Here is an 11,921-nt window from a genome sequence, read left to right on the forward strand (position 1 = left end):
CACACATTTTTATGAACACACTCTAAAGTGTCTGGCCACCAAAAAACATCCTTAAAACGTGTTTTTTTTCGTCGATCGAGCCCTTGGAGATGAGAGTTAAGATTGAAACCCCAGGGCATTTGATATGTAGATTTGGGTATAACAACTAGTGTATTACAAGAGTATACTGATGAAATGCACACTCTACGCCTGTGGTTAATCATAATCTGTTGCTTTGGATAGCTTGCGGGCGGCTTTAATATAGGCCTACTAGCCCGTTAGCATTAGTGATGAAGCAGTAATGCAGCGTGAAAGATTGCTATCAAAAGACAGGCCTTTTTGACAAGAGTCCGTTAGTGGCAATCTATAGCCCTAATGCTTCCTGTAATGCTAACTTGTGGAATGTCTTGTTTTGCTTCTGATTACTTCATCGTGTTTTGTTTTCTTTTTCAGTGCTTTATCCTTTTGTTTCAGCAATCCATGGTGTTAACAGTAGTATTAGATGCCTCAGCCAAACGAGCTGTACCAATTTGATTGCTCATCCCCAATTAAAAATTATATTTTTAATGACAACAGAAAACTAGATAACTGGGTTGAATTTTGTAAGATTTACGGAGTTTGTGTAATTCATCAACACAACCCATATATCTGATATATGAATGTTATACCGGGGTATATAAAAGTTTCTTGAAGATGTGTGGCAAATTTGGTCCCTGAATTCTAGGTAATCCATCATTGTAGTGATAAGCTTACAAAGCTGTCCACCCGCTATTAACTTGTGGTTGTTCAAGCATTTCCTCTTTGAGACAGCGTGAAATATAATCAATGGGCTGGTGTACGTGCCCTTGAATGCGCTTAGCTTAATTCTTTAGCCTTCAAGGTATTCAAGCTGTTATCAGTTGAAGTATTAGGGCTATAATTCACATAGGTAGTCGATCCTATTTATATCAGAAGATGAGTAGACCATCTGCTCCATTCAGGCTTCCCTGTTGATTGGATGCTAATAGAAGGTTGGTATTCTTTTTCATATCATATGGCTTGATTTTGCTGGTTCAGTATTCTCATCATAGACCTATTAACTATACTTAATATAGTTAAATATAGTATAATTAATAGGTCTATGATTCTCATTGAGAATACTTGCAGAGGATGCAATGACAATTCTAAGTAGATTCCATCAAAATAATCTGTTCTGAGAATTTTCTAAATCAAGCTGTTTGAATAATATGTCATTAGATTTTACACGCAGGTGAATGACATGTTGCAAACTGTATATCTCCTGAATGTTATTTACTGATTAACTTGAATCAAGGATGTTGAGTAGGAGTTATATTATTTTATTTGCCTTATCTGCTAGAATAGCATTCTTTGTAGTATTGCTAATAACAATTGGCTGTGAGCTTGTCAAAGTAGAAGATCTCTTTTATTAGCAGTTAATCCACGCTTTGAAAGAGAGCTGCAAAGGTTTCTAAAAGTGACAGCACTCTGAGGAAAATGAAATACAGAGATAGTATAATTGGTTACAATGAAAATTTAAGCCATACAATAAAATTGCATGATTTCTACTTGTCCTTGCAGCAATAGTCTAGTATTTTAAAATACCATGCCAAATGACAACGCCCTTTACAAAGTTTTGAGATATATTTAGGGTTTGTGAGAATTTTTCAAAATATCGAGGGTATCACTTTAATTTCAACCGACTACACTAAGAAACATTTCATTTAACATAATTATTTGTATTATTTTTCGTTGTTAGTGTGAACTGTACTATGTAGTTCAGAGTGGTTAAACGCTCAACCGCTTTCAAAAACGCCCAAATAGCCCTCATAACTCAACCAGGTGGGTTATAAATCTCCCTATACATTGAGATAATAAAATGGCAAACTATCTCCATTTTCCAAGTAACCAAATTGAGACATTTTTGGTATGTTATGTCAGTGTTAGCAGCCCATTCCACTAAACATGAACACTGCAAAAGCTTTTTAGTTTATTCTACTTGCAAGGATACACAGTGTTTTATCATCTGTAAAATTCACAAAGCATTCGATTAGATTACAATTTGGTAGCATCATCCAGTTTTCAGAGTGTGTAATCAGCTCTATATAAGTGGTAACTGGGAAAGTGAGAGAATTCGCAACGAATCAAGGTTATCTTCGGTAAACACTAATGCCTGATGGGGCTGATGTCGCATCAAGTGTGTTGGCAGCAAACCCATTTAGTTGCAGCGACGCATTTCTCATAACATTTCAATGACTAATGCTGTGTATTTCAAATGTTGTAAACAGCTCTTTTACATGCTTTTGAACGGTAAATCAGCGCAACTTATTTTTGTAAGTGCGTGTGATAGAACTTTAAATGATCCCAAAACTACAAACGTTTGGTAGGTAAAAAACTTGCAATCCGAGTGCCAAACATTAAATTCAAATTACATTAACGTTATTTAACTTTAATGGAGCAGCTAACTTTGTTAATATTTAAAAATAATTTCTAGCATTTAGGTGCTACTAAAAGGAAGGGGTCTAAATGGTTAATGAAACACCATGAAGTACCATGGGCAAGTTAGAAAGTATACTATTTGTCACATTCACCTACAGAAGTATCTTAAATGGCTCCCTGGAGTCAATTTCAAATTGTATGCAGTCTCTACTTTGCTAGTAAAAAGTTTTATGTGGGCATTCATTTTGCTCAAAAAATGTTTGTGATGTAACTTGACAATATTATTTTCTACAAATAATTACAGCGACTTTATTATCTTTCATTTTGGAGTAGATGGGAGCGGGTTTAGCAGGCAGTAATCAAGGATTTTGAAAGTCAAGTTGCTGTAAAGTCACTGTTTTGTAAACGCTGTTAAGCAATTACAATCCAACTTGAGTTTTTAGTCAAAGTTAAAAAAGTTTGACGTTGTAACCTAAGCAGAATTGTATAACTCACATGCCCTTCGCAGCCAAGCTAAAAAACTACTAATCTGGTTCAGCAGCAGACCGGCATTTTCCCTGGCTCACTTTTTTAGTTTCTCTCGTAGTTTCTCTCTAACTTGGTCGTTGTTTATCTCGTGTACCGCAATCAACAGAAAGGCTACTTTAACTCTTCTAATAATGAGACGGTTATGCAATCGAATTGCAAACGATTTTTGAGTCCTCCAACTGGACGCACCGTTGCAACTACCGATGCCAGCAAACCAAGCAGAACGTAAGAGAGGTGCCTTCCGAGTACATTGCTAGCCGAGCATCAGCCACCCAACTAAGACCGAAATGACAGAGCCTAGCGAAAGAGAACATATATAAGGATACACTCGCCTACGAACGTCAGAGTAGCTACGCTTGTGTCATACACGTGTACATCGTATTATGATTATATTTGGGCTATAAACTATTGTAAAACCGCATGGAGTTAATATCAATAAGTAAGATGCTTAGATTCCAACTAAGCCAAATCCGCAAACTGGTCAAAATCTAGGATTCCTGTACGAAGTCTTTATTACACATACCCCGTTTAGTAACAGGTATTTGAATGAATGTTTTCTGCCTTCACCCTTATAATTCTGATTGTTAATGATTGTTTTTTATTTAAAGGTATGATTACTAGTGGCACATCAACAAGTGTGATAAGGATGAACACAACACATCAACCTGGGGCCTGTACAGCTTCCACAGAGACTGCAACTAATCCTGAAATACTTTATGGAGTCATTGCATGCGAATCAACTTTACTTCTGTTAGCAGTAACCTTTGCTATTGCAATTGTTGTTAAGAGAAGACAACTCAAGTGAGTTTGGGTACTTCAGATTATCACGAGAACTATTTTACCACGATCACTTCAAATAGGGTTAAGGGCATAGCTTCCTAAGACAGTGTGTATAGTTCAGCTTGTTTTAGGCATGCTCAATTATATTATTAATGTAATGCTTGGCAACGACAAACATAGTACGTATTGCTATAAGGTATTACCAGTTGACATTCACAAAAACTTGAAAAAGTTTTTTGGTTTGCTCAAATGTTTAGTCAAATTGCAATTTTCTGTGTAGGTCTATTTCTTCCTTATCAATAGTTAATGAGTTTACCCATTAACTGAATAACTGGTTGCTTAACAAATCTTTATGAGATCTTTAGCCAGCTAATGCGTACAGTTTTCATGACCGATTTGGCAAGTGGATAAAAAACTCCCTGAGAAATCTTCCGAACACCTAGTTTTATTAGAACGAATATTTGCATCGTTTTTCAGCAAAAGATTAAACTATAAAATGGCTGAAAACTTCCATGAAATTCTTATTCGATAGAACTCAGCCTTCGGAGATCATTAGTATAAGTTAATGTGGTTTAGAGTCTACCGAATGAAAATTGCTTTTATTGAACAGCTAAATACTTTGGTTACCCTCTGTTCTGGCTTCTCAATACTAAATAATGCTGATTATTCGAAAAAGTGAAAGCTGTTCTAGTAAAACTAGTTCTCTTCTGTTGATGATGGTTTCTTGAGCGATAACTAAACTACTCGATAGCACTTATAGCAATGGTAGAGCAGACGATTATTTATCGACCAAGTGCACCTTAGACTGATGACATCGTCAAAGCAACGCAGATGTGTCAGGAAACATTGTAGACGTCTAACTTTTCTGATATGTTGTCGCACATTCACGATAGTCTGTGCAAAGTGCATTTTTTTGGCGATGGCGATCTATTGTTACAGTTTGCTTGATCTATATTTCCTTTCATGATAGTTGCTGCGAGACTAATATTTCAGAACATGAACAGAACATGTGATTCCCCTTTCTGCGACTATTCACTGATGTATTGCTATTGCTAGCTTTAATAAAAATGTTCCACCTAACATGCGTTTTCTTAGCAAAAAAATATATTTTAAAAGCTATATGTCAAACCATTTATTTGAAGTTTTAACTAACTGTTGCGTGTTTTTTTAAAATTTGCTTTATGATTTGTAATTTGGATAACTTTGAAAAAATTACAGTTTGAAATGAAAGAATAGCCAATAAAGTGATGTATATATATACAGGATATATAGGAGAGAAGATGTGGTAAAAAGAGTTATACAAGAAAATGCCGTTGGATTCCCATGTTTACTGGTATTTTGATCAGAAGCCAGCATGGTTGAACATTAGCACAAATAAATATTTTTATAAAAGTTCATTGTTTTTATCTAGTTAACTTCAATGACCAAAAAACTATGAACTTTAAATGATAATATATATTATTAAAACAAATGATTTAAATAAATTATATATGAAATTAAATGCAAAACTGCAAATTACATTTGTATATGCAAAAACTCCTTTATTGCATTAATAATCGGTAAAAGTTTATACTAATTTGTTCTTCACCGTAGAGACTCGTGAATGTGGGGCAGGGAGTAGACACAGCGATGAGTAGACTCAGCAATGAGTAGACTCAGCGATGAGTAGACTCAGCGATGAGTAGACTCAGCGATGAGTAGACTCAGCGATGAGTAGACTCAACGATGAGTAGACACAGCAATGAATAGACTCAACGATGAGTAGACTCAGCGATGAGTAGACACAGCGATGAGTAGACTCAGCCATGAGTAGACACAGCGATGAGTAGACTCAGCCATGAGTAGACTCAGCGATGAGTAGACTCAGCCATGAGTAGACTCAGCGATGAGTAGACACAGCAGTGGATAGACTCAGCAATGAGTAGACTCAGCAATGAGTAGACACAGCAATGGATAGACTCAACGATGAGTAGACTCAGTGATGAGTAGACACAGCGATGAGTAGACTCAGCCATGAGTAGACACAGCGATGAGTAGACTCAGCCATGAGTAGACTCAGCGATGAGTAGACTCAGCCATGAGTAGACTCAGCGATGAGTAGACACAGCAGTGGATAGACTCAGCAATGAGTAGACTCAGCAATGAGTAGACACAGCAATGGATAGACTCGGCAATGAGTAGACTCAGCAATGAGTAGACTCAGCAGTAGATAGACTCGGCAATGAGTAGATTCAGCAATGGATAGACTCAGCGATGGATAGACTCAGCAATGGGTAGAGTCAGCAATGAGTAGACACAGCAATGGATAGACTCGGCAATGAGTAGACTCAGCAATGAGTAGACTCAGCAGTGGATAGACTCGGCAATGAGTGGACTCAGCAATGAGTAGACTCAGCAGTGGATAGACTCAGCAATGAGTGGACTCAGCAATGAGTAGACGCAGCAATGGATAGACTCGGCAATGGGTAGAGTCAGCAACGATTAGGTTCAATAGAAGAGGAAGTGATAGATATAAGGGGCTTAACTTATGTTACCTCAATTCATATTTATATTTACCATTTTCATTATTTAAGCTTTATTTTTGTCAGGCTTTTGATATTCATGGGAAACTACAGTTTTAAAAATCTTTGGATGTTGTAATAAATTGCCATATATAACAAAATAAATATTTGCTCAAATCTTACATTGGATGTTGAGAAATATACATGGGAAGGTGACCGAAACCAAAGGTTTGACAGCATTTTTGTTTTTGTTTGATGATTTGGGAAGAATCAGCTTAATATCTTTAATTATTTTGCATTATGTTATGTTTCGATGTTTTAGGTATCGTGTGCCCAAAGGCACAGATGTTGAAAAATCTATGAAAGCAGTTGAACAAAAATCAGGTGAAATCCAAGGCTATATCCATCGTGAGTATTCAGATAACAACTGAAGTTGTTCTTCTATAAAATAATAGAGCGAATAAAAAACCAGTTTATGACAATATCACAAAGCCATTTTACACACACTAATCAGTTTCGCTGTATGAAATAGAACGCTTGCAAACACTTGCAACTATCATTTGCTAGTTGCTATGGTTACCTAATGTGACTGATAGTTAAATACAGGCAAGAAAATATGTCATGGTATGTAGTTTAAACAGTTTTATTTAGATATTATCCAGTTTTAGACTCATGTGATGCTGTGAAAGCTTTAAAACGTAATGTTCAAAATAACTGAACAAACATAATTTTTAATCGGTGTGAAGGCAACTCCAAGTTTAGGTTATCTTACTCTAAACTCCAGCTTTAGAACATTTTTAGCATGTCTACAAAAGCTATGTTTTGTGGGAGTTTAAGATTCTCAAAATATATAAAGTTATGCGCAAATGATTTGTGAAAATCTTTTGTTACTTCTACTTATAGGTTTTCGGTTGAAATGGTGAATTTAACTCAAATTTCTTTGACAGCGGAATTAATTATTAATGACAAGGCAATAAACGATATAGCAGTAGACAAGTAGAATCTGATCAATTAAGTGTCTCGTATGACAGAGAGCGCATTTGTGTTATCACCGAGAATTGTTATGAATTAACTTAGCATGCCATCAACATGATGTACTTGTGATTCAGGGCATAAGACACTCTAAAGAACAAACCATTAAAAGAATTTTAAACAACCTTTAGAAACAGCAATGATACATAGTAGTGACCGCAGGCAGCATTCACTGGTTGACCAATGATTATGTTAATACTGCTGCCACAGGTGTTGAGGTAGCTGAGAGTGTAGTGAGCAATGCATATTGCAACACAGCGTCAGAGGACAGCAAGGAAGCTGAACAGCCTGTTAGATACTATGCAAATATTGAAAACAGCAAACGGTAAGCAATACCACTTCAATCAATTTTTAAATTAGAAACTCTTTTTAACTTTCCCTTAACTGTAATATAAATACTATTATAATACACTGTAATTTATATATTACAGTATATAACAAACTGTAATTTAGTACCAGTTTGTAGACATTATTCAAGGATGTTTAGGCAAAATAGGACAGATCACTAACCAAGTTACACATCTTTTATCTTACCTAACTAAAGGTTCATCTTCAGTTCTTTTATATTTGCCTTTTTTGTTAGTTGATTGACACTGTGTTGTAGGGGAACCCCAGGGGAAGGAAGCTATATAGAAGTACATCATTATCAGAACCAGACTCAACTTTAGCTCTGTGATAATTCTCTAAGACAGACAATCTTTGCAGTACCTGTCCGGTAGTATGTTCCAATCCGGCTTATAAAGTGTGTCTAAACACTTTTACTACTTTTGTGAAATTAACTACACAATAGCAACTGGATTGTGGATTCAGTTGTTGATGCTTTGTAATTACGTTATTGTTACCTTATTATTATTATTATTACAATAAGAGCTGTGTCTGTTTGTCTGTACATGTGTCCATAATGATAGTTAGAGGTTGGAAAAAAGGATTGTATTCGAGAAAATTCGCACTCGCGACTTTTTGGCGTGGGGACTGCAATTTCCACAACTGCACCAATTAACCACCTATTGCCACTTTAGAATAATTGTATGTGTAGTTATTACACCTGATAATCTCTTACAGCGTATTTGACTGCCAAGGTACTAATAAAATGTATTTGTGCTAAACCATTACAAATGCCATAAATCAAGAAAAATAATCAGTCATAGGAAAGAAGATTATACAACATATAAAAACTCAGCTCTGATGTTTTTACTGCAACAGTGCTTCCACATATAGCACTAAGGTTGCTTTGTGGTTTTGATACCGAGTTTATTGGCCATAGTTGCAGTAACAATTACACTACTGTGAGAGTGTGTTTAATCTCTACCGACTCTCATAACTGACAGTTGAAAGTCCCAGAGGCCATCACCCCAGTACATGCCACTGAAATCACTTTCGTTGAGATCCGCGGAGGAGCAGAACCGATACCACCAGCCCCCTACAAGCCAAAAATTTATGATTAAATTATTTGATTTCATTGAAAACGAAAATTTAATGCAAGTTATTTCAAGACATTTGAATTTAAATGTAAATAATTATAATGTATCTTTAAAAAGATAAAAAAGTGTTGAAATGGCTATAGATAATCAAAATTGATTTGTTTTGATTATCAAAATAATAAATCCATATTATTATTTTTAATATTGGCGATTGATCATTGTATACTTGTTCGTTCTCTTTTTCTGTAACAAAACAATCTTTATTCTCTGATTTGGCATAATTATTCAGTGGCTTTGGAAGGTGTTCGATTAACTCAGTTGGTGGCAGTCTATTAAGGTGGATGTCACAGGTTCAAGCCTCACGTTGACCAACACTTTTGTCGTCTCCTTAATTTTTTGTAGATGATTTTGGGATGGCACAAAAGTTGGTGTAAAAGTTGGGACATTTAAAATTACTGCTATTGTAACACTAAAATAAATAGCATTGAAATCTATACTGGGCTTTATCATTTCTTACAACTTAACATTGATGCAGAAGTCACATTTTACTAATAATGAATCTGTGAGTTATTGTAAATGAATCTCAAATATAAATTACTTTAGATAAAAAGAATTGCACAAAAGTTCTAATCTGTCTAATGGCAGCTACTCACTTTAATAAATACATAAATGATTTCTCATTCACGGATTACGATGATTTATGAGCGGTGGGAGGGGTAGCTATCATTCAGTTATCAGTATTGCATAATCTTCCGTACAGATGAAAAAGCAATATCCTTTGATTAATACAGTATGCAAGAAACAGTTTTACCTTTCGAGTCTGCAGCACAGTTTCCACCTTGATTAAGATCATTATCATTGTCCCATGTGGTGAACATCTTACCATTGTGCGTGCGAGTCAGCTGGTCTTTTAGAGTTCCTGAAAAGCCTTCAGCACTTATCTGGAAAAGCGCCATTATAATGTACTGCTGAACAGTGTTGAAAGCTTGTGTAAATCTAATTATATGATGTAAAACACTATCAAAAAACTGGTGAACAATAATCTCTCATTGATAAGTAATTTGAACACCATGCTCTCACCTCATACACTCTCCACTCCATATATATAACCCCTATGCATACTCCTTACTCATACCCTCTTTAGTCATAAGAGGTCTGAAGATACTCCCAGTTCTGGAAACTGCGTGAAACCATCATGGTTCTTATCAACTTACTGTAAGTCTGTACTTGTCAGCCTCATCAGCCACTTGGAACAAGGAGTATGCAGCATATCTCTCTTCTCCATCACTGGCCACCAGGCTGATGTTTAGTTTCTGGTTTGTCTGAGTCAGCAGGTGTATTTTATCATTACCTTCAATCAGTATATTTGACAGTACGGTGAATACATTTTACACCTGTATTCAATGTGCTGCAAAGCAACTACTATGAAGAAACAATTTCTGAACATAGGAATTCTAATGGCCGGGCTACATTTGATTGGATTTATACTAATGATAAAATATAGAAAATTCATAAACCTACAAACATGCTAAAAACCATTAATCGGAAACTCCAACTAGTATTGTTTGTGATATGAAATTAAGGCTTTTCCTATCTCTGATGTAATAATGTGACCTTTTTATTTAACTTCAATTGCTCAATTCTCACCGAGCCAATAATGACCACTGATGTCTCCAAAACCATTTTTGTAGTCATTCCAGTTTTTGTAGAAACTCGTTGCATCTGTCCTTTTTTGTATGACAGTCCAGCCGTGTCCATCAGCAAAGTCACACCAGATGTTAAAAGGAGGAAGTGTGCTATTAGGAGGGTTTATCTCGTAGACTCCTGAGATGGAAAATCCTTGTTCATAGTACTCCTGGCAATCTTTGAAAAATAGAACAGCTTATCGTAAGCTGAATCTAATTCTTTTAGTTTAAGTTGACAGTCAATCAATGATCAACTTCTATCTCACAAAACAAAAAACTGAAAGCTGTAAGTTGATTTTGTAGTTTCATAGTTTTGTTCAGGTAAAACAATCACTAAAATATTGAACAACTTACTTACAGGGTAAGAAATCTTTAAGTCACGGCAAAAGCATAGCCTTTGCCTCAAACTAACAGTGAAAAATGGTTACAAAAAAGTTTCTAATTTTAAAGTTTTACCATTCTCAAGAAATTTTACTACCTTACTTTGGGCCTTACAGCTTGAACATACATGCTACAAATTCTTCCCTTCTCCAGCACTGTATGTAGATCAATCACCTATTGCACATTCTCTCTACAAACACTCCACTTAATTGAACCAAATAGGTTCACACAGAACATAGGCATGCTAAAAGCTTTTAAAAAAGTCATAGCCAAGATTAAACCCATAGAGGAATGAGGCTCTCACTGAGGCTCTCACTGAGGCAACACTAAAGGGCATCCAAATCAGCAACCCTAAAGCAAAGGACGTCTACTTTGAGTTTAACGTGAGTGATGAAAAATAACACAACTCTTGATGAGTACATCAGTTCATTGTTATGAGACTGCTCGGAGTAAAACTAACAATCATCTTTCGGTGTTAATAACAATGTCTCAGGTGGGCATAGCTTCCAAACTTACCTTCACTCAAAACCCTTCCAAGTACTGTAGTGGCATTTTCTTTAGTTATCGGCAGTTCCGTTGTTGCAGTAGTAAACTCTGTAGTTACAGGTCCTGCGCCTGTCTTACTCACACCTGTTGATGATTCTCGGCGACACTTTAACAGCTCTCCAAGCAACTTTGTAAAGACCTTTTCCGCAATTTCAATTCTAAGGAGAGTTTTGGCGGAGTCTTTAGTTTCTAGTTTGCTAACATAATGTGGGCACTCCGCATCCAACAGTTGATGAACAGTGTTAATCTTCTGGTTCAAGACAAACAGTTTCTGCTTCGGAGAATCAAAATCAATGACTGCTCCATAGCAAAGAGCGGAGCAGATAGTAATAGCTGTGAGAAGTACTTTCATGTTTGAACTTAGATAATACTTTGAAGGTGACTGAATGCTTAGATAAGACCCACCCCTTTATATACCTCACATGTATGTCACTGATACTGGATATGTGTGTAATCAGCCACGAGCTGTCTGATATCAACATTTAAAAATAATCTGTGTAACGACCTTCACCACATGATAAGCCAGCTTTGCTTTGATCACTTCATCGAGTAGTGCATAACAAAGAACTGATGCTATTTTGGCTAGGAAAACCTAAAGAAGGATTATAATGTGACTGATTCAGAAACGTCCT

At 36.0% G+C, this 11,921-nt stretch overlaps 2 protein-coding genes across 2 annotated transcripts; one reads left to right on the forward strand and one right to left on the reverse strand.

Annotated features, from left to right (window-relative positions):
• The first annotated feature begins 3,589 nt into the window (after positions 1-3,589).
• Positions 3,590-7,987, forward strand: LOC137388118 (uncharacterized). The gene is made up of 4 exons (XM_068074629.1): positions 3,590-3,744; positions 6,547-6,632; positions 7,467-7,581; positions 7,861-7,987. Exons 1-4 carry the CDS (start codon positions 3,590-3,592, stop codon positions 7,922-7,924), a joined length of 420 nt encoding a protein of 139 aa, XP_067930730.1. The 3' UTR covers positions 7,925-7,987.
• Positions 7,988-8,554: 567 nt separating this feature from the next.
• On the reverse strand, positions 8,555-11,641 carry LOC137388119 (fibrinogen-like protein 1). Its single transcript, XM_068074630.1, has 5 exons — positions 11,260-11,641; positions 10,325-10,540; positions 9,892-10,028; positions 9,489-9,618; positions 8,555-8,676 (listed from the first exon to the last, which is right to left on the reverse strand). The coding sequence occupies exons 1-5, from the start codon at positions 11,639-11,641 to the stop codon at positions 8,555-8,557; spliced, it is 987 nt and encodes a 328-aa protein (XP_067930731.1).
• Positions 11,642-11,921: the final 280 nt, after the last annotated feature.

This window comes from Watersipora subatra, chromosome 2 (assembly GCF_963576615.1).
Source record: "Watersipora subatra chromosome 2, tzWatSuba1.1, whole genome shotgun sequence".
NCBI classification, from domain to species: domain Eukaryota; kingdom Metazoa; phylum Bryozoa; class Gymnolaemata; order Cheilostomatida; family Watersiporidae; genus Watersipora; species Watersipora subatra.